The 21,206-nt window shown below is 47.7% G+C and overlaps 1 protein-coding gene across 9 annotated transcripts in view; it reads left to right on the top strand.

Annotated features, from left to right (window-relative positions):
• DBN1 (drebrin 1) overlaps positions 1 to 21,206 on the top strand; it is a 43,319-nt gene that overhangs the window by 14,660 nt on the left and 7,453 nt on the right. For 2 of the 9 annotated variants that reach the window (XM_082213367.1, XM_082213368.1), the window contains exons 1-9: positions 7,688 to 7,709; positions 11,720 to 11,775; positions 12,761 to 12,873; positions 14,773 to 14,847; positions 15,818 to 15,964; positions 16,477 to 16,554; positions 16,933 to 17,084; positions 20,419 to 20,482; positions 20,770 to 20,829. In XM_082213367.1, coding sequence (XP_082069493.1) covers positions 12,808 to 12,873; positions 14,773 to 14,847; positions 15,818 to 15,964; positions 16,477 to 16,554; positions 16,933 to 17,084; positions 20,419 to 20,482; positions 20,770 to 20,829 — 642 coding nt within the window. In that variant the 5' untranslated portion in view covers positions 7,688 to 7,709; positions 11,720 to 11,775; positions 12,761 to 12,807. Of the gene's footprint in view, positions 1 to 7,687; positions 7,710 to 7,984; positions 8,628 to 11,719; positions 11,776 to 12,760; positions 12,874 to 14,772; positions 14,848 to 15,817; positions 15,965 to 16,476; positions 16,555 to 16,932; positions 17,085 to 20,418; positions 20,483 to 20,769; positions 20,830 to 21,206 lie in introns of those variants that run through there. The other 7 variants (XM_082213373.1, XM_082213374.1, XM_082213370.1 and 4 more) reach the window with 6 other exon arrangements.

The raw sequence follows: 21,206 nt of genomic DNA on the forward strand, positions 1-21,206 counted from the left end.
AGCTAGAATCTTTTGTTATTCTTAAAAAGCAGCTTGCTGGCAAATTCTGCATATGTGCAGAATGCACATTATGCTCTCGTACCCAGAGTTTACAAAACCCAGTATCCCAGTGATGGGGTGGTTTTGCTAGATGAAGCAGAGCCAAGTGCTGTGTGCACACATATGCCGCCTTTGTTTTGGGTCTAACATCTTAAAATGTCCTGCTGATGAACCATTCATCAGTTCCTGCTTTCATCAGCCATCACCACCATGGCAGAAGCTGATCACCCTTCTGCATAGCAGGGTTTGCCTTGGGTATATAGATGCAGGAATGTTGAAGGGCAAACCAGAGTGCTATATAGCTCCTGGTGCATTTCCTGGTTTTTCCCCGACAGGTCTGAACTTACTTGCAACGGTAATCACAAGCAGGAGAGAAACTGACAAAACCATTTAAAGCTGGGTTAGGGAACCAGACTCCTGGGGATGGCTTGTGTTCCTTGCCCTGATTTCAGGCAGCCTTCAGCATCCTCCAGCCCTTCTGCCTCCTGAAGCCCCTCTTCTGTTCTCCAGCACACCGTCCATCTGTCCGCCCCCCATGGCATAAAAACCCTGGCATTGCTTCCGCTTTGGAAAAGGTAGAGTGGAAATAGGGTGGTACAAAAAGGGTGCTATGCCTTCCTGCAGACCCCACCCGCTCTTGATGATGGCTCTGCCCACCATTGGCTGTGGCCCCTGTTTGACTTTTCATGTGACCCAATGAACCTTCATCAGAAGAAGGTTCCCCACCTCTGATTTAAAGGAATGCACTGGGCAGGCAACTCATATTGGGTCTCTGCTCTCCATGTCCCCATTGCAGATGCTCCACACTTTGTACTACACAGGAAGCTGGTAAAGTTTCCAGAAGGCAGACTATTGACATTCTGGCACAGGATCTAGTCAAAGAGACATGCAAAATTAGGGCACTTTCTGTTTAGAAAACAGAAAGGGGTTGTTTGATTTTTTTAAAAAAATTGCTGACAGTTGTATAATTTATCAAGTTTTTGTGTCCCACTTTTCTTCCAAGAAACTTCGCGTACAGTAGAGGCTGGTCCATAAGAGTGAATAGGGCTTTGCCCCACTAATCTCAGTCTGGTCTCAACCAGACCCAAAGCTCTGGTTCCATCTACTGTTGACCACCTGTCCTTTGCCCTACCCATCTCAATGGGTATCAGCCTCCATTGTCAGTGTGGTATATGGAAGGTTATCCTATTTAACCCCTGAGGTGGATAAAGAGTAGCCAACCCCAGGAACTTCCGGGTTGGTGCCTCCGGCAATGGCGGATTTCCTCTGACCGGGAGGAATCTGCTCCGTGGAAATTAGGGTCTGGCCGGCAAGGCGAAGGCGGGGACCCACAAATAAATCACAGGCATGAGAAGCCTGTGAATGTGGGATTCGGCTGGCACCTTTTGCGCCTCCCCTACTTGCGGGGAAACCTGGTTTCGGGGATCCGGAGCGACGTGGGGTGAGTGGCGCGGTGCTTCGAATTGACTGCTTCTTTCACGGAGTGAAGCCGCATTGCTGTTGCCAGAGAGCGCTGACTTTTTCCTGTGGACAATTTGATCTTAAAACAACTACCTGTGAGTAGAACGGAAAATTGGATTTTTAAACGTCTTAATTTGGCACCGAAACGGGGGAGGTTTCAAACAGGAAGTCCGCCTTCCCCTTTTGTAAATAGACTGAAAGCAAAGAGGCTGCAAGCTAAAGTCTTGGAAAGCTTTTCATAAAGGATTAAACTTCCATCGGCTAAAATCATCAAACCCCCCTTGGAAGCAGGAGAAGAGGGGGGAAATTTTAGACTGCGTAAGCCTGCAGGAGAGAGTGAAGAAAGTCAAATTACCACCGCTCTGAACCTGGAAACGGGCTGCTAGTAAGACTGAAGTTTTGGATATGCTCATTGACTGTGAATAGATTGTTTGTTGACAGTAAGTTAAAGAAAAGAAATACATTGTTTCCATTGGCTCCTTCTGTGTTTAAAAAGGAGTAAAGGTAACTTTATTGCTTGAACTGTGCTTAAAAGGATTGATACAAATAGAAATTGTTTCCCCCTAGAGGAAGCATTTGAAATTGTTACATGAGCTGAGCTGGGGAAATTTCCAGCTGCAAGATAAGACTGTGAGAGTCTGGGATTGACCTTGGACCGTTAAGAATGTTGACAGAAGAAGCCTTAGTGGTTGCATTATGTAAGATTAATGACTCACTGGAACAGCTCCATAAGAAGACGGATGTGATGATTATAAAAATTGATAACTTGGAACAAAAAGTGACTAATTTGGGACAAAAAGTGAATATTAATACAGAAACTATTTAGGAATCGATACAGGGATCTACTTTGACATGGCAAATTGAGGAGAAGGTGGGGGAGAAAGTTGTTGTTGTGGAACCTAAAGTAGCACAAGTGGAGAGGGAGAGAGCCCCAGCCTCACATGATGACTATAAGTTGATGCCTTTTATGACTGAATTTAGAGAAAGTCAGCCTTTGAGGATTGGAGCCCCGCTTGGACTGGAGAAGGAAAGTTGGATAGATCCCTTCATGCAGGGACAAAACATCTTGCAAGTTCTTGCGAGTTTGTTTCCTTTTTCTTAAAGCCGCTAAGCCGTTAATAGCCGCTAAGCCACTAATAGCCGTGCTTCGCAAGGCGAAAAAACCGCAAGACGAAGAGACTCGCGGAACGGATTAATTTTGTCTTGCGAGGCACCACTGTAAGAACAAGATCAGGAGAAGACAAAGTAAAGTGCATGTATAAATATGAAGAAGACCTGCAGAAATGACTTGGAAAAGAGTTAAGAGCCTCGGACAGAAGATCACCAGGTTGATGGACTATATGGAATTGACGGAAATGACTGGCAGAATCCGAGACCAGGGAGAAGAGACGGTGGAAGAATATTGGAAAAAGTTTAAAATCTATATATGGAAATAATGTAAAATTAATGAGTGTTAGAAAAATGTTGGAAGGGAATTATACGGCTTTAGTAGAAATGTTTTAAGGAATTAAGCATAAATAAGTATTATAGTATTAATGGAATATAAGGTTAAAATATGTTAAGATAATCATATGACAGAAAATAGAGAAAGATGGAAGGGATTTGCTGAAATAATTAATAGAAATGGAATACAAAAAGGGAGGTGAGAGGAGGTCGATGAAACAAGGGAATGAAAGAGAGGATATTGAGATGGTATGATGTGTGTTTTTTGAACTGTTTTTGTTTTTGTTTTGTTTAATGTGTTAATGTTGTGTTGTGTATTGTTTATATATTGTACTGTATTGTTTTTTCTTTCGCTTCTTCCTCTTTTCTCTTCTTTTTTCTTTTTTCTTTTCCTTTCTCTTTTTTGTAAGGTTTAAAAGCAATAAATATTTTTTTTAAAAAAACAAACAAACAGTAGCCGACCCCAACTTGCTTAGGATAATATGGTGATAAATAACAGAACAGTGTAGTTCAGCCTTGCCAGTCCTGGCTCCCTCCAGATGTTTTAGACTACAATTCACATCAGCTCAAGCCACAGTGACTGATGGGAGTTGTAGTCCAGAACATCTGGAGGATGGCAGGGTTGGCAAGGCTTGTATAGTCTCTTCTGTTTCTGAAATTCTTGTTATAGGAGGGTATAAAGTGAAAACCAGTGTGGTAGCATAGGGGGTTGAGTGCTGGGCTTGGATAAAGGAGACCTGGGTTCAGATCCATATCCAGCCAAGCAGCTCATTGGATGGCCTGTAGCCAATCATCCTCACTTGGTCTGCAGTGTCTCCACAAATTCATTAATGAGGATAACACCAGACAGCTCACATATAGGCTGCATGAGCTCCTTAGAGCAGAGCTGTGGAATTTCTGACCATTCTTGACGCACCAAGGGTTCCATTTTGATGCCAAGTCAATCAGCAGATACCACTCATTGACACTAACTGATAAGCAAAAGGATAGGGTTTAATTCTGCAATGGTTGAGCGGTTGCCCCTGCATGGCTGAGTGAAGGGGTTTGCCTTTAAATCCCTGCTAAAACAAAAAGAGGGGTAGACCAAGGTGAAATCCTGACTTGGATGCTCCAAAGCACCAAATAACCCAATGACATACAATTGACAGGTGGGCAGCCCCATAGAGCCAAAAAGGTTATCCAGCTCTGCCTTAGAGCAGAGGTCTTCAACCTGTTTGAGTCCACGGCTCCCTTGACCAACTACATTCTTTCTGCAGCACCCTTGTGGGGCTCAGGAGCCCAGTGATGTCACCCCTGCAGAGCTGGTGGTCTCTTGCTCTTTTTTGAGCACCCTCCCTTGTGGAGTGTTCCCTCAGACTCCTCCCCTCTCCTTGGGAGTCCTTTGAGCAGCTCCCTGGTCTCTGAGCTGCCGCCTCAAAGAGAGGTGCCTCCTCACAGTGACCCACAGGGGCTTAGGAAGAGGATGGCCCCAGCCTTACTGGCCCAACGGAGACTGGCCAAAGGTGAATGTGAGACCAGCACCGTACCTTGGGAGGCAGCAGTGGGCGCTGCTGGGCTATATCAGAAAGCCATGGCCCCCGCCTGTCGGAATGAGACAGATAGATAAATAAATTCAGTGTATGCTTCATGTGACTCCATGTCTGCATAAGCCATAGTTACCAGACGTCCTTTGTTTCAAGAGATGACCTTTATATCAGAGCATCATAGCTGTATTGAACAGCATAGCATTGGCACGACAGTCCCCAAGTCTCTTCTCTTGCCTCTTAAAAAAAAATCCTTTGGCAAATCAATTGCAATACTGTTTATAACATCATTCTCATTTAATCTCATCCAAACATTTGAGTGTCCCTTCAGGTTGTTTGGGTAAAAATATGCTATTCTAAGAACCAACAGGCAGCTTACTTTTAGCTGACGTGGGTGCTTTCAGCACACAGATGAACTGTCTAACCATTTGCTGTTCGAAAGGCAGCAATAGCCAGTAATAAAAATGTGCTTATAATGCTAGGAAATGCTGATGGCTTTGGAAGGCTAAAAAGACCCATAGGCAAATATTCCCTCCCAGTTTTTTGAAATCCATGGGTGTCCTCTTTCATCCAGCTCCATAGATGCGTAGAAAAAGCTTAAGAATTGGGTTTCTTTTTCTGTAGGTTTCTTTTCCAACACCCCCTTAATATACATGTAGTATGAGTTTAAGAATAGTATTCTCTCCCCCCCCCCCATCAATTTGGCTGAAGGTACAGTCAAACAACAGATGTCATGTTTTTTTACAGTTTGGTCACAGTAAAAAGTAAAGGACCCTTGGATGGATAAGTCCAGTCAAAGGTGACTATGGGAGCTGATGTTTGTCCACAGACAGCTTTCCAGGTTATGTGGCCAGCATGACTAAACCACTTCTGGAACACCGTGATGGAAGCCAGAGCACATGGGAACGCCGTTTACTTTCCCACAGCAGCGATACCTATTTATCTACTTGCACTGGTGTGCTTTCGAACTGATAGGTTGGCAGGAGTTGGGACAGAGCAATGGGAGCACACTCTATTGCAGGGTTTTGAACTGCTGACCTTCTGATTGGCAAGCCCAAGAGGCTCAGTAGTTTAGACCACAGCACCACCCGTGTCACAGTAACCCTCCCCGAGTCATGAAATAAAAATGCTGAGCATCCTCTATTCTTACTATGGCAAAATAAAGACGCAACATCAGCCCAGGTACAAGACCAGATGTAATCAATGGGGAAAGTCTCAGGGAGGGGCAAAGCTTACTCCAAGGAACATGGCAGCATCGTGCACAGTGATTGGGGAAAAGGAGTAAGAAGGCAGGCTTGTAGTTTCAACATTACTGAATCAGGCCACAGGCCTATCTGGACCAGCAGCCTATTCCCCACAATGGCCAACCATATGCCTCTGGGAAGCCCTTAGCAGCCCACCCATTTTCCTCAGCAACTTTAGAGTCAATTTAGCATTAGAAATCGGGATAGAAAAGCTAGGCTGGCTCCTAGAACCTGGGTTGTGGGCGCCAAAACAGAATGTCTAGTCACCTTTGGGGGGGCAGCAACACCTTTTATTTATTATTGTGATAAGCATGAAGTAATGCGCAAGTCACATAAGTGACACCTTGTTAATATCATATGTCTAACATAAATTGTTAATACGTTTCTAATTTGGTGTTTAAATAAAAATATTCGTACCATACTTCAGTTTTCAAAATATTCTATTCTTTATTGTTAAACTCCTTATATTGTCTTTCCTTAACATATGCTTCAAAGCTTCAAAGCACATACATTTCAGTAATCCTTGAGTGTCAGCCAGGCACAAAAAAATGGCACCCAGACTTTTTGAGGTGCTCGCAAATGGAGAATCTTTCGGTGCAAAATTCTCCTGGCTCCCTGCTAATTTCGAACCCTGAGAGTCATACTGCCTCTAATACTGGATCCCATTGGTACCCTTATCACCCATGAATTTGTCTAATCCCCCTTCAAAGTTGGTGGTTGTCACCACATACTGTGAATCCCACAGTTTACCTATGTGCTGTGTGAATCAGAACGTTGCTTTTGTCTACCTGAGCCGCCTACCCTTCTGCATCATTGTGTGGCCCCAAGTTCTAATATTACGAAAGATGGAGAAGCTCTTTCTCCAAAGCATGCATCGTTGTATGCCCCTTCATCCTGTTACACACCCACCCTCTGCTTACTCCCTTGATCTAGCCAAAATGCGTGTGAACATGAGATGGGGAGGTTCGGGGCAGAGCTCCAGCCTCCCTTGGCAACTGTTCACTCCCCTCAGTCAAAGGCAGTCATATTCTGTGAACAAAGTGTCATCTGGTGGGGTGTCTCTTCTGTCAGTGGGTTAGAGGTGGGGGCCTTGCCTGGTTGCGGCAGGCAGCCCAAGAGCTGCATTCTTTTCTGTGGACCCCTCCAAGGCCTACATGCCAGCAGTAGGCAGTTTATTGTGTGGAAACTACAAAAGTAAACACATCCGACTTTATTCTCCGTCCAGGCAAGCAGGAAGTGTTACCAGCACACAAGGACACATCTCTGCCAGGCAAAAAACACACGGGGGTGCAGAAGGACCAGAAGGAGAGGCCTAGAGGGCTGCATTTGGCCCACAGGCCTGAAGTTCCCCACCCCTCCTCACACCTCCTAATAGGTTGAGGGTGTTGTGGAAAACTAAAAAGGTGACTGTATTCAGGTGCTTGGTGCTGAGCCTGATAATCTTTAAGGCGAGGGCTCATAAGCAGTAATCAGGAAGAGGCCTTACCAGGCTGCTAGACCCTGGCAGGATGCCAGGTGCTGTTGGCAGCCTTGCTCCCTCCTCCGATATCAAAGGACTAGACTTATCGCAGAGAAACAAAGAGATAAAGCGATGGTGTAAGCAACTCCTGCTAAAGCCAATATTGTGATGAGATGCAGCTGTGGAAGGTTTGGGGCCAGGGAGTAAAGGCAACCAGTTCATGTTGGGAATTGAGAACATGTGTCAGGCCTGCAGGATGAGGCCAACAGGCCCATCTACTCCAGCACCCTGTCCTTGCGTGCCTGCGAGCGGGACTTGCGTGCAAGAGCCCTCTGCCCACCTGCAATTCCCGGCAACCAGCATCCTTCCTCCTGCCGGCGGAGTTCCCCTTCTGACTCCAGCAGGATTCTGGCCCAAGGAACCGAGGTCATATGGCGCCCCCCCGGCCTTTACTGGAATGCAAACAGCCAAAGAATTTGGCAGGTCAGCAAATGGAGCACATGATGCCCAGGAAGAGACACAACTCAGCAAACTCCCACTGTAAGCTGTGGAAAGGCCGGGCAGGGAAGGCGCCTCCCAATTTGCCACGAGAGGGTGGCGGTGGGTGCTCACGGGAGGAGCAGCATTTGGGGCCAGCTGCCAGCGAATACCTCCCCCCTCCCTCCCACCCCCACCCCACCCCCCAGCCTCCCCTGTAAATCACCTCCTTCCTCCTCACATGAACTGTGTCCCAGCTGGATGGCAGCGTGGTTGCCATGGTGACACAGAGATGCTGGTTGCTTTGATAAGCTGAGGGAGTCTCCCCCCCCCCCTTTCGGTCTCTTCGCCCACACAACCTGGACCAATTCTCCGTGCTCCTTCCTTCCCCCTTCGCATGAGGTCTCGAAATGAGGTTGCGAAGAGAACAGAACCCCCATGTGCTCTCGGCTAGGGTGTGAAAGCCTTTGGTTCTGATTTCTGCTGGCTGATTGGCAAAGGATGGAGGGAATGGCTGTACCCCACCAGAGATGGAAGAGAGGGTGGTATCTTGGAGACGGTTTCCATGGAGGCCCCTTCACACAAGCCCTGATGGCTCATTGATATGCTGCTACTGCTGCTTTAATTTCACTATTTCTCCCTCTCCGCCTCTTAACACCCCACCCCACTCCACCCCTCACATTCTTATTGGGCAGCAGGCAGTTCACTGCCAGAAGCGTGAGTGGGTCTTACTCCCCAGGTGGGCAACAATTATACCATCCTGGAGGGGTGAGGCCTCTGCTGCTGCAGCGCATTCATTTCTCCCCATTTAGCAGAAGCTCCTCCCTCAGCCTTTTGCATGTGGCCTGCGGACACATGCAGCATTAAGGAGACAAGGGGATATGGGCGGAGGGGGTCTCTCTCACTTGAGCACAAAGCACCTGGAACTGATACCAGGGAAGCATTTTTCTTGCGCATCAACGAAAGAGAGGACAAAGGCAGGTGCTGATTTGCATTTTTAAAAACCGTGTTCTAATAGTTTTGTAGGGAAGCAAATTTAGAAATAATTTAGTATAATTTGAATAGAAATACAATACAGGCGACTCCCCATTTACGCAGCGGTTACGTTCCGAGGCACCACGCATTTAAGTGCAATTGTGTAATGAGAACACAATTGAAAAAGCCTGCAAATGAACGCCACAATCGCTCCCTCCAAACCTTGCTCAAGCTCCCCACAGGCCTTGATGCAAAGGCTTGTGGGGTTCCTAAGCACTGTTTTGTGCCATTTTTGTGCTTCTTTAGGGCTATTTTTGCCCCCTTTGTGCCACTTCTGTGTTTGTGGTGATTGTGCCTGTCCAGAGGCATAGTGCAGGGGGTGGGGCACACTGGGCACCACACTGCGGGGAGTAGCACTTACCATGGAGCCTGCAGCGCGCCTGAGCTACACAGCTCTCCTGGGAGTGACACAGTGGCTGAGGCACCTGCAGGCTCCGCGCTGCCCGAAAAAGCAACACGGGCCTGCTGGACACAGGCGCAGAACATGGCTCGGGCTCTGGGATTCTGGCGTGCCCTGCCCCATCCCATCCCGTGGGCCCCACACCCACCCACATGCCATCTTGGGGTTCTTTTGTCTTTCAACCAGGCCTAGACCTAATGACCTTTCTAGCAGAGGATGCCCTCAAACAGAAGACTGTCCCCCGTAATGTAGGAGATGTTGAACACCCTCTTTTCATCGCTCTTCCCTGCTGTTCCTCTTCTAGAAGTGAAGTTGGGGCAGATGTACCAGCTGAAACCTTGGGGAGCGCCTCTCCTTATCACAGCATTGCCAGACAGAATGTAAAACAGAAAGGGCGGGCAGGATGGGATGGGGGCTTTGTTCTAGGCAGGCTGGAGGAGCAGCCGTGTTCTAGAAATGCTTGCTCTACATCATGGGTAGGCAAACTAAGGCCTGGGGGCCGGATCCAGCCCAGTCGCCTTCTAAATCCAGCCTGCAGACAGTCCAGGAATCAGCGTGTTTTTACATGAGTAGAATGTGTGCTTTTATTTAAAATTCATCTCTAGGTTAGTTGTGGGGCATAGGAATTTGTTCATTTTTTTTATTTCAAAATATAGTCTGGCCCCCCACAAGGTCCGAGGGACAGTGGACCGGCCCCTTGCTGAAACAGTTTGCTGACCCCTGCAGTCTACATCATGTTGCAGGGGACTGGACATTGCAGCACATGCTGCAGTAACCCACTAGGGGCCGCTTGTCTGTGGAGACTGAGCCCACCAGTGTAGGGAACTTGCCTGCCTTGGTGATATCAAATATGGCAGCCTGCTTGCTTTACCTACACAAGTTGACGGGAGGAACTGAGAGCCCAGCCGGATCCTGCATGCACAGGCCAGTCCTGGGTTGCATCTGTTTGGGTGAGGAACTTTAGGCCCCATGGCTAAATGCAGCTCCTCTAGGCTTCTGTATGTGGCCCTCGTAGCTCTCCCTACGCCTTCACTGGCCCTCCTTCCCACCCAAGTACTTTTGCTTGGCTGGAATGAGTCCTTGAAACCTGAGAATGCCTCTTGCTAGTCTGGGATGATTGTGTAGAAACAGGCAACCTAAGTCACCAGGGGGATGGAGAAACTCCCAAATAAGGAAAGATTACAACATTTGGGTCTTGGGCTCTTTAGCTCTTTAGTGGCAGAAAGTTCAGAACAGACAAAAGGTCTGATTCAGCAGAGCTTTTCTTAGGAAATCTACTGAAAATAGTTTAATTCAAATGACTCTATGTCTGTGCATGCACACAAACCAAATATAGCCATCTGGGAATCGCACATGAGACAGGCAGTTTGCTGTTGCTCAAGGGCATTTTCAATTTATCTGCTCCAGGCATGCTCCAGGAGGCCCAGTCCTCTGAGGGTGCCTGCTGCCCAATATACATGGTGCTTTCTATAAATAATTCTCAAATTTGTGGAATGTGCCTCTTTGGGGGACAAGTGGAAGGAGGAGCAAAGTTTCAGGGGTGATAGAATAGGACTCCGGAACATGCTGTGGATCTTCCCTCACTAACCAAGACACTGGTAGATGTATCACCCTATGACAGTGAACATCATCTTGGATTTGTGTGGGTGACCCCATCATTACTTCCCCATGACTCCAAATGTGATTTGGAAGGAAGCAAGTTTGGAAATATCTGTTGCTTTCTTTCTGTTTCCTGGGGCACGGGCTTTCAGAGGGGTTGAAATATATTATGTTGTAATGCAAGATCTAGACTTTCTCTGGAATGAGAGGCATTCTCTGGACAAGACATTGTTGTCCTTTACTCAGGACTGTGTTTATTGTGCATCATGTGCAGTAAAGGTAAAGGGTAAAGGGACCCCTGACCATTAGGTCCAGTCGTGACCGACTCTGGGGTTGCGGCACTCACCTCACTTTATTGGCCAGCATGACTAAGCCGCTTCTGGCGAACCAGAGCAGCACACAGAAACACTGTTTACCTTCCTGCTGGAGTGGTACCTATTTATCTACTTGCACTTTGACGTGCTTTCATACTGCTAGGTTGGCAGGAGCAGGGACTAAGCAAGGGGAACTCACCCCGTTGCGGGGATTTGAACCACCGACCTTCTGATCAGCAAGTCCTAGGCTCTGTGGTTTAACCCACAGCGCCACCCGCATCCCTGCATCGTGTGCAAACACCACATAAATACAGAATTCATCATCCTAAGGGTCAACTTTCATTTTATTAAAATAGTATTTATTGTGTTGGTCCAGGAAACCTACATTTTATTTTTAAAATCAAGTTTGTAGACCTTGGGGGCTAAGAAGAGTGTGTATCTATCCCACCAAGATCTCTGAAGCCCCACAACCGCAGTGACTACATGGTTGGGCTTTGTGGTTCTGTTCCTCTCCCTGCTACTCGAGGGCTACAGGAACAGAACCAGTTCAGTAAAATAAGCCAACATGTGCAAATCTGCTTAATCCAAGCCCTAGCCTCCAATTTTACCTAGCACTATATCTGCATTTCCTCGGTGCAGGAGTTGGATAGTGAAGGATTTGTGCGGTCCTGCCCTTATCTGTACATGCTTCTCCTAACCTGTTTGTGTGATTCTCTGACTTGCAGGGCTTTGTACACTTACGAAGATGACTCCGATAACCTGAAACTGGCTGCTTCGGGAAGTGAGTATTCCTGTCCCTGCCCTTGCCTCCTTGCTGGGCATCCTTATGTTGCTTAGCTGATCCAGTCCTGGCAGTTCTCAGTGCTCCACCAAACTTCCCTCTCCAAAAACAAAAAAACAAAAATCCCTTTTTTTCTTTTTTCTTTTTAAAATATATTTTTATTAAGTTTTACATAACAAATTTAAATTCAAACACATCATTCACCTCTTCAATTAGGATTCTCTGAATCCCTTGACTTCCCTCCACCCTTCCGTGGTTACCATTATCAATCTTTTTCCCCCTTCTGCTTATCTTATTTTCTTTAATTTGTTAAAAAAATAGTAATTCATTTTTCCATAGGTTTTTGTACATTACAAGCATTACTCAAATCCCACCAAAGTTGTTTACAGTGTTCTCTTAAGTACATTGTAAATTTTTTCCATTCCTTCTTAAAATTCTTCTCTTGCTGGTTTCTGATTTTCCCAGTCAGTTTCGCCATTTTGGCATAGTCCCTCATCTTCATCAGCCATTCTTTTCTGGTTGGAACTTTGTCTTCTTTCCATCTCTGGGCCAGTAGTATCCTCGCTGCTGTCGTCACATACATGAATAGACGACAACTAAAAATCCCATATTTTTCAACAGGGTTAGAGTTGAAGAGGCAAGGGGTGGGGAGATAAATGGCCATGAGTTGTGGCAAGGGCACACCCAGTAAGTTGAGAGATCATTCCCTTTTATCATGTGTTCCTCTGTCTACCCACCTGAAGGGCTGAAGTTCAGTGCTGTATCATCTGCTCTGCATGCAGAGGTTTTTGGTCCAGTTCCTGGTATCTCCAGATACCAAGATTCCCTGCTTGAAACCCCAGAGAGCCTTCTCCAATCTGCGCAGACCGTACCGAGATAGATGAACCAATGCCCTGGCTCTGTGAAAGGCAGTGCCCTATCATGTCCCTAAGGGAAAGAGCAGTGTGGTCTGTGTCCCATAAAATCTGTCTCTTTGCTTCTTCAGCTGGCGGCCTACAAGAACTCTCCAGCCATTTTGAGAACCAGAAAGTGATGTATGGATTCTGCAGTGTCAAAGACCCTCAGGCCACCCTCCCTAAATATGTCCTCATTAACTGGGTAAGTCCAAGAAGAGTCTGGGAGGCAGCTTGCTCTGTCCTGAAGGGGAGCAATATTAAAGTTGACTGGGCCACACCAAAAGAGGACCTTGGTACTGCATGGGAAGGGAAAGTTCCACCAGTTACAGCTTTTCCTCCCACTATGGTGAGAAAAGCCAGACAAGGAGAAATCCAGCCTTCTTTATGCAGAGGAATCCTCTCAGCATCTGGAGCTGGCAGCCCTGTACAAACTAGGGTGGAGGATTCAGAAACAGCCAAGTGTTTCTCAAACCTGGGTCTCCAGCTGTTGTTGGGCTACAACTCCCATCATGCCTAGCTAGCAGGACCAGTGGTCAGGGATGATGGGAGCTGCAGTCCAACAACAGCTGGAGACCCAGGTTTGAGAAACACTGAATGGTGAAGGCTGATGGTAGGTCCCTGGTCTCTCAACCGTAGGGCCTAATCGTGCACAGTCTTTGTTTACCTAAAGATAATCTCTGTGTAGGAAAAAGCACCAGCCCATCATTTGTGAAGGCTGGCGCGAGTGCTGTTTGGGCTGTGAATACAGGGGCACATAAAGCTGGCTAGCTCTGAGGAGGCCTGTAATGTGGAGGTTGATCTTTCTAGCACAACCCTTGTGACTGCTGGGTTTCCATTGATTTGTCTGCACTGCCCTCTAGTGGAACAAATTCCATTTTCCTTAATGAATCTAAAAGGGTTGACCACTCTCACACACCACTCCTTCTCCTTCCCACTTTCTGTCCAGACTTGCTTCCTATCCTACCTGACATATTCAGCTTGTGACAATCTTTAAATACTGCTTTTGTGGAAAGTTCCTTTCACTAGGCCTTTTTAAAAATGCCTTTGTAGAAATATGAGTTTAGCAGTCTGAACCAGCTGCCTTTGGCCTGATGCCGCCAGACATTTTGAATATTATTATTATTATTATTATTATTATTATTATTATTATTATTATTATTACCCCACCCATCTGGCTAGGTTTCCCCAGCCACTCTGGACGGCTCCCGACAGAATATTAAAAACACAATAAAATATCAGACATTAAAAACTTCAGATGTCTTCTAAAAGTCAGATAGTTGTTTATTTCCATGACATCTGATGGGAGGGCGTTCCACAGAGCAGGTGCCACTACCGAGAAGACCCTCTGCCTGCTTCCCTGTAACCTCACTTCTCACAGTAACGGAACCTCCAGAAGGCCCTCAGAGCTGGACCTCAGTGTCTGGGCAGAACTACAATTTCCAGCATCCCTGTGTATTGGCCATGGTGACTAAGGCTGATGGGACTTGTAGTCCAAAAGCATCTAGAGAGAACCAGGTTGGGGAAGAGTGACCTAAAAGAAGAAACACACTACGAAGTGCTGCCCAGGGGCAGAAATGAACAACAAATACCCAGCCATTTGGAAACCACTGAATATCGCTACTAGCCCTAGCAAGACCCCCTTCGCAAGGGTGAAATCTACTGTGAATGAATATAAGATGTACTCTCTGTGTCATTTCCCAGTCCTTAACAAAAAGACAGCAAAAAAACTCCTGCCAAGCATTGATGCTCCAGGACTTAGAAGAAGCTGCAGATTTAGGTATGTGGGGCAGTGTTGCTTCCCTACCTCGTTGGCACAGTGATGTGTCTGGTCTACATCTCATCCAAAATTATTAAGGAAGACCTTTCTGCAGAGAAAATCCTTGCTGCTCTTGCTTTCCATTCAGAAATCCAGAGAAATGTCCCGCTTTCTTGCGTGCTGGTGCCACCCTTGTCCTCCTCCTTCTGAGCTCTCCAGATGCTCTCCCAAGTAGCCTGTGTCTCTATGTGCATGTAGAATAAGATGCTGTCTGCTGCTGTCTCACAAGAGTGGCATCTCCCAGCACTAACCTTCCCCATCCCTGTGCACCTTTATGCTTGGCAGGTGGGAGAGGATGTTGCTGATGCCCGCAAGTGTACCTGCGCCAGCCATGTGGCCAAAGTCGCGGAATTCTTCCAGGTCAGTGGCAAACTGTTTGGGGAAGGGTGCGCAGGTGGGAGTGCCTATGCAACAGTCCTTTCCCATCTTGTGGAAAAGGGATTTGGACTTTGTGGAAGAGGGAGCGTGGTTTTCCTGCAATGCAGGGGTGGAAAGACCTGTGGCCCTCCAGATGTGGACAGAGAGTAGCCCAATAACATCTGGAAGGGCACATGATCCACATCTGGGATTGGCAAGGAGTTTTGATCGTGAGCTGCTGGCAGGAGACCTGTGCCAGCTGCTGGGTCTCCGCTGTTGTCCTCCAAGGCAGCTGCCTTAAATCCTCATCTGACTTCCTGCTCAATGCAGAATGCAGCTTCAAGTGGGGTGGTGAACCTGAGGTCAGGGGCCAGATGTGGCCCTACAGGCCTCTCCACCCATCCCTTGGGACTCTTCTTAGTCCTTGCCTCTCATCAGCCTGGTTTGTGGCTTTCTAAAGTGCTTTTGCCTGGCTGGTATATGTCCTTGAGCCATGATCATGCCTCCTGCTTGCCCAGTTTAGGTAGGCAGGTAGCGGGTGCGCAGGTGGGTGTAATCCCCTGGCTTTTGTGTGGCTGGAGTAGAGCCTGCTCTGCAAAGGTAAACGTCACACATCCTTTGCCCTGCTTGCTTTTGCCTCTGGCCCTGCCCATCCCTGGCAAGCAGCCCCCCAGAAAACTACCCAGGAGGGAATGCAGGCTCTATCTGAAAGGGGTTCCCTGCCTTTGAAGCTACAGTATCCCTGACAAATATGCTCATCCAGACTCCGCTTAAATAGCTCCATTGGAGGAGAGCCCACCGCCTCCCAGCACAGTCTTTGTCTACTGTCTAGCAGCTCTCTTCCCAATAAATAGGAAGTGTCCTCTGGTGCTGAGCTGAAATCTTGTTCCCTGCCATTTCCTGGTCCTAGTCCATCTTCTCCAGCTTGGTGGCTGGACCCTCATTTTTCAGTGTGGTTTGAATGTCTCAACAGGGTGTGGATGTCATTGTCAACGCTAGCAGTGTAGAAGACATCGACCCAGGAGCCATTGGGCAGCGGCTCTCCAACGGCCTCGCCCGCATTGCCAGCCCCGTGCTGCACCGTCTCCGCCTGCGTGAGGATGAGAATGCGCAGCCAGTGGTAATGCTCCTTCTTTGCCGTGCCCCCCTTTCCCCTTGCTGGGGAGAAGCAACGCCAGCCTCTTCTGGGCTTGGGTGTGGTTGGTCTGCTGAAAGCAGTTTCTACTTAGGGCAGCCTTCCCCAGATTTGGACTCCAGCTCCCATCAGCCCCTGCCAGCATGGCCTGGGACTAGGGGAAGATGGGAGCTGTAGTCCAACACCATCTGCAGGCACCAGGTTGGGGAAGGCTGTTGACGCAGGGTAAGAAAGATGGTTACAGTGGAGTGGATGTTTCAGTTAGCAATAATCGCACCTCAAATTAACCTCACTGGCTACGATGGGTGCACTGCAAATACTCCAGCATACGTTATAAACTGCCTTGAAGAATATTCTGGTCAGTTACCCCCATGCTGTTGTAAAGCATTATGAAACACACCAGGGCAGTGAGAACCTGGCAAGTTGTCTTGTTATCTGTGTGTTCTCATTCACACACATACACATCTCTCTCTCCTGATTTGATTTCTTTGTTCCAGGGCACCACCTACCAGAAGACTGATGCTGCTGTGGAGATGAAGCGACTCAACCGGGAGCAGTTCTGGGAGCAGGCCAAGGTAGAGAGGTTTTACCAAGGAAGCCCTCTCCCTGGGCAGGTCAAGTCTGTGATTAGCTATGACTATGACTCTCTCTCTATCTATATCTATCTATCTATCTATCTATCTATCTATCTATCTATCTATCTATATCATCTATATCATCTATCTATCTATCATCTATCCATCTATCTGTCTATCTATCCATCTATCTATCTATCATCTATCGCTATTATCTGTCTCTATCTCTATCATCTATCTATCATCTATCTAAACTATCATATATATCTCTCACTCACACACACACACACATACGTCTTTCCTTACCTTCATCCCTGTTCCAGCCCTTCTGTGTGAGGTGCAGCACCTAATTCTGTCCCTCTTTTCTGTCCCTTGCAGAAAGAGGAGGAGCTGCGCAAGGAGGAGGAGCGGAAGAAGGCCCTGGACGAGCGGCTGCGTTTTGAGCAAGAGCGCATGGAGCAGGAGAGGCAGGAGCAGGAGGAGCGAGAGAAGCGCTACCGGGAGCGTGAGGAGCAGATTGAGGAACACAGGCAAGGGGCAGCAGGGAGGGTCTGGCCGTGGTGTTGTCTGTGTGCAAAGGGAGCCAAGGAGGCAACCCAGGTGGTTCCTCTGCAAGCCAAGACGGGCAAATATTGGTTCGTCCCACGGGAGGGAGAGGGCTCTTGTCCTCTAATCCTGCTTGCAGGCTTCCCATCATCAGGTTGGTCACTGTGAGCACAAGATGCAGGACTAGATGGGCGTTGGCCTGATCCAGCAGGGCTCTTCTTAGGTTCTTATCTGCAGCAGTGTTGGGTTTCGTTGTCCACTACATTCCAGCGGTGTCACATGCTGGGTTTGGGATGTTATGAGGTCTTCCGTCCTTCTTGCCACTCATGATTGGGTAGCAGGGTGGTTGTATCTGTTATTCCCCCTTCTCCTAAGGTTCTTCCCCATCCTTTCTTGGATTGGTCATACAAGGATGTCTCTTCCACGTTGCTAGCTTGTTGGAAGCAAAAGTGGTCCTGTTTCATTGGCTGCGCTGTTGCTCCTCCCTCTGTTTGGATAGGCCTAAGTGCCTCTCGGCCCTTCCTGAATGTTATGCCGCCAGTACTAATGGTGGTGAGAGTCTGCTTGAACACAGCATGATTATTTAGTGCGGTTGGAGGTCTATATCAGCCTCACCTCTTGCTGTTTTGAATTTAATTGCTCACGGAGCCATATACATGTTTACTGAATGTATTGCGCTGGTAATAGCTGTTTCCTCCAAAACATTCCTAGGGGGTAGGTTCAGCTGGGAGGTAGCAGCTGATCTGAAGTCATTCAGAGCGCTTCGGGGGTCGAGTGGGGATTGGAACCTCCCCAATCCGCATTCTACTTCCTCTCCACAATACCAGTGGTTTTCAAGCTGTGCTTCATGGGATCTTGGGGTTCTTTGAAAGCCAGTGAAGACCATTAATGGCAGGCAATTTCCCCTGAAAAATGGCTTGCCCACCGCTGCTGATTGTTCTCTGCCATGTTATGTTGGAGCACAGTCTTGCACTTCACCCTGAGTAGAGGTGAGACCCCAAAGTCCTGGCAGAAACCTGAGTGTGTTCTTTGGAAGGATTTCATGGCAGATTGGGGGAGGGGGGGCTAAGCAGTTGAGTTTGGAAAGAACTCTCATCTGCAGTCGAGTGCGGTAGAAAGCCACTGCACAGCAGCACCCTGGCACAGTGCCCTTTCCCAGTTGTTTGGTCTTCCTTGTTGTTGTAGGATCATCCAAAGCTTTCAATTTACAACAACAACAGCAACAATAATAATAATTTATTATTTATACCCCACCCATCTGGCTGAGTTTCCCAGCCACTCTGGGCGTCTTCCAACAAAATATTAAAATACAATAGTCTGTTAAACATTAAAAGCTTCCCTAAACAGGGCTGCCTTCAGGTATCTTCTAAAAGTCTGGTAGTTGTTTTTCTCTTTGATATCTGGTGGGAGGGCGTTCCACAGGGAGGGTGCCACTACTGAGAAGGCCCTCTGCCTGGTTCCCTGTAACTTGGCTTCTCGCAGTGAGGGAACCACCAGAAGGCCCTCGGTGCTGGACCTCAGTGTCCGGGCTGATCAATGTTTACTTCTTCTGATGACAGAAAGATTGGCTGCTTTGGTCAAAGCCATACCACTTGTCCTGTGTCCTACCAGAATAGATTGAAGAAACACCTGAAATTATAGGTCTTTGCCACCTCCTGCATATTTATTTGGGACCAAAGGGAACCATGCGACAGTAGCCAATGTGCTTTTAATGGTTTCATATTCCATGTGTGCAATAAACAGTCCCTTTTCTGTGATTTTCTAGGTTTATCAGGACTTCTGCAGCTCTTTGGAGGGCTGTATGTGTCGGGTGGCAGTGCTGTTTCATAACTGCTGAACGATGACAGTCTCTGAAGTGAAGCACTTAAATCATTTTGCATTTGCATGAGTGGCAGTGATGAAATTTTAATAGAGAAATAGACTGGACCCAGCCTGGGCAGGACATATTTGGGCATACTTTCTCATGTTGTGGTTTATATCCAAACAGCTATGGTAGGCTGGATTAAGAGTACAAACACTTCGTCATTTTCATACACAACAGTGGTTCCTAGGTGTGCACGATAAAAAGGGGTTAAATATACCAGTTGCAGGGAGGGAGGGGAGTCAAGACTCGGCAGAGTCAAAGGGAATGTATTGTAATAATATGGATTGTTGGAAAAAGAATATGTAAAGAAAATAATAAAAATTTACTTGGAAAAACAACAACACAGTGGTTCCTAGGTAGGTGAACATGCAGCAGACAGAATGCCAAATGGTAGGATAAGAAATTGGAACACCTTGGTGAGGTGACAAGGTATGGAATGCAATAGGCTAACATGTAAAGTGTAACACCTAAGAAAGGAAGCTCAGAAGGTAACCGTTTAAAGTTTGGTGGGAGGCAGAAACTGGATAGGATTTGGAATGGGACACACTTGCAAAACACGGAGCGACAGGAGGCATTTAGCAGAGCAGCTCCCAGAATACAAGGCATGATAACCCCTCCAAATGTTCTTTTTTTCACAAAAGCATGATGATCTGTGCTCAAGATGGTATTAGGGCAGCTATACGTGATTCCGCTTTCAGTGTTGTTTGGGCCTGCGCAAGTTCAGAGGTGGACATGCTGCTTCATTTCCAGCTGGTGCATGCCCCATCGCTTCCTGCTGAAATCCTGCAACTTCTGGGATGGGCGGGTGGTCCTGCTTTGGTTGTGCTATAGCAAAAGGGCGCCCCTCCCTCCCGATGGCAATCGTGCAGCAGCCCATGCAGTAGCATTGCCAAACAACTAATAAAGCGGAATGATGTGTGAGCTGTCTAGTGTAAATCCACGGCTAATGCGTTATTATTGCATCAAAGACACATTGCAGAAAATACCCACAGGAAGCAAAAAAAGGCCATGCTATCCGGAGGTGCTCAAGATTTTCCTGCTTGCAAGCAAAATAGGCACAGAGCAAGCTTTAGAGTGGGCTCTAGAGACCAGTGAAAATGATTTAAGAGGCCTTGAAATAGGAGCTAATGGAGGAAATGGTGCATAATAAGGATTAAGTGAGGGTGCAACAGAAAATTTCAAATATACACAAATTTGGAATAAAGCTGGAGGTCAGGCGGATCTCCATGGTTCCTGAAAAGATAAGGCTATCTTTTGACTGATTGGCTACTTCCTGCTGCTTTGCGAGGAAGGGTGGGGTATTATTATTATTATTATTATTATTATTATTATTATTATTATTGATGTTAGAAAGCCAAGTCAGCCTGCGGCCTGTCCTGCCCAGGCCCCAGCAGTCCAGTACCCGGATCTCTCAAGCCTTCTTTTCCTCTCCTCCTCCTTTCCCTTCCCACCAGGCGAAAGCAGCAGACCCTGGAGGCGGAGGAAGCCAAGCAGCGGTTGAAGGAGCAGTCCATCTTTGTAAGTGATGCTTCAAGAGCTTGGGGGAGGATTGCCCAGTTGTGCCACTGGCTCCCCCAAGGAGGTTGGCAGAGGTAGGGATTCAGCACCAAGGCTGGCTGGTGACATTGGGGACCCACTCTGCAGCCAGGGTGAGGACGCCTTGCTGCCCAAGAGCTCTTCCTCTCTCCAGCTTTGTGCTAGGCCAGGAGAATAACAGTAAAGCAAACAGACAGACAGACAGACAAATGTAGGGTCTTCTGGTGTGGTTGAGGTGCCCTGGGGCTGACGCTGACCTCTCTCCCTAGGGGGAGCAGGAGGACGACGAAGACAGGCAGCAGCCCAAAAAGTCTGAGTCAGAGGTGGAGGTGAGTGCGGCCCCGGGGCACAGCATGCGTTGTGTAGGCAGCAGGACCTCCATGCACCCTACAGGGCTCTTGCCGCATGAGGGTTGTCGCGTTTGTGTGTGGAGAGTTTTGGCGGGGAGGGGGGGCCTTCAATTCTGGCGACTGTTGTCCTGTGGAGAAGCTGGAGTGTGCTGTTGATGAGCGGAAGTCTGTGCTTAAGCAAGGCTGGGCATCAGTTCTCTCTCTGGGAAGCAAGGCGGGATCCCGGCTGTCCTCGTCTCTCCTCCTTTGCTTACATACATGTTCCATTTTGTCAGAAGAGGAAGACAGATTGTGGTGCTGTCACTTTTCTCTCCCCCCCCCCCTGTCACTGTGTGCCATTGCTGCTGGTGGGGGTG

The sequence above is a fragment of the Podarcis vaucheri genome (genome assembly GCF_965113315.1).
Source record: "Podarcis vaucheri genome assembly, chromosome: 2".
Taxonomy (NCBI): Eukaryota; Metazoa; Chordata; class Lepidosauria; order Squamata; family Lacertidae; genus Podarcis; species Podarcis vaucheri.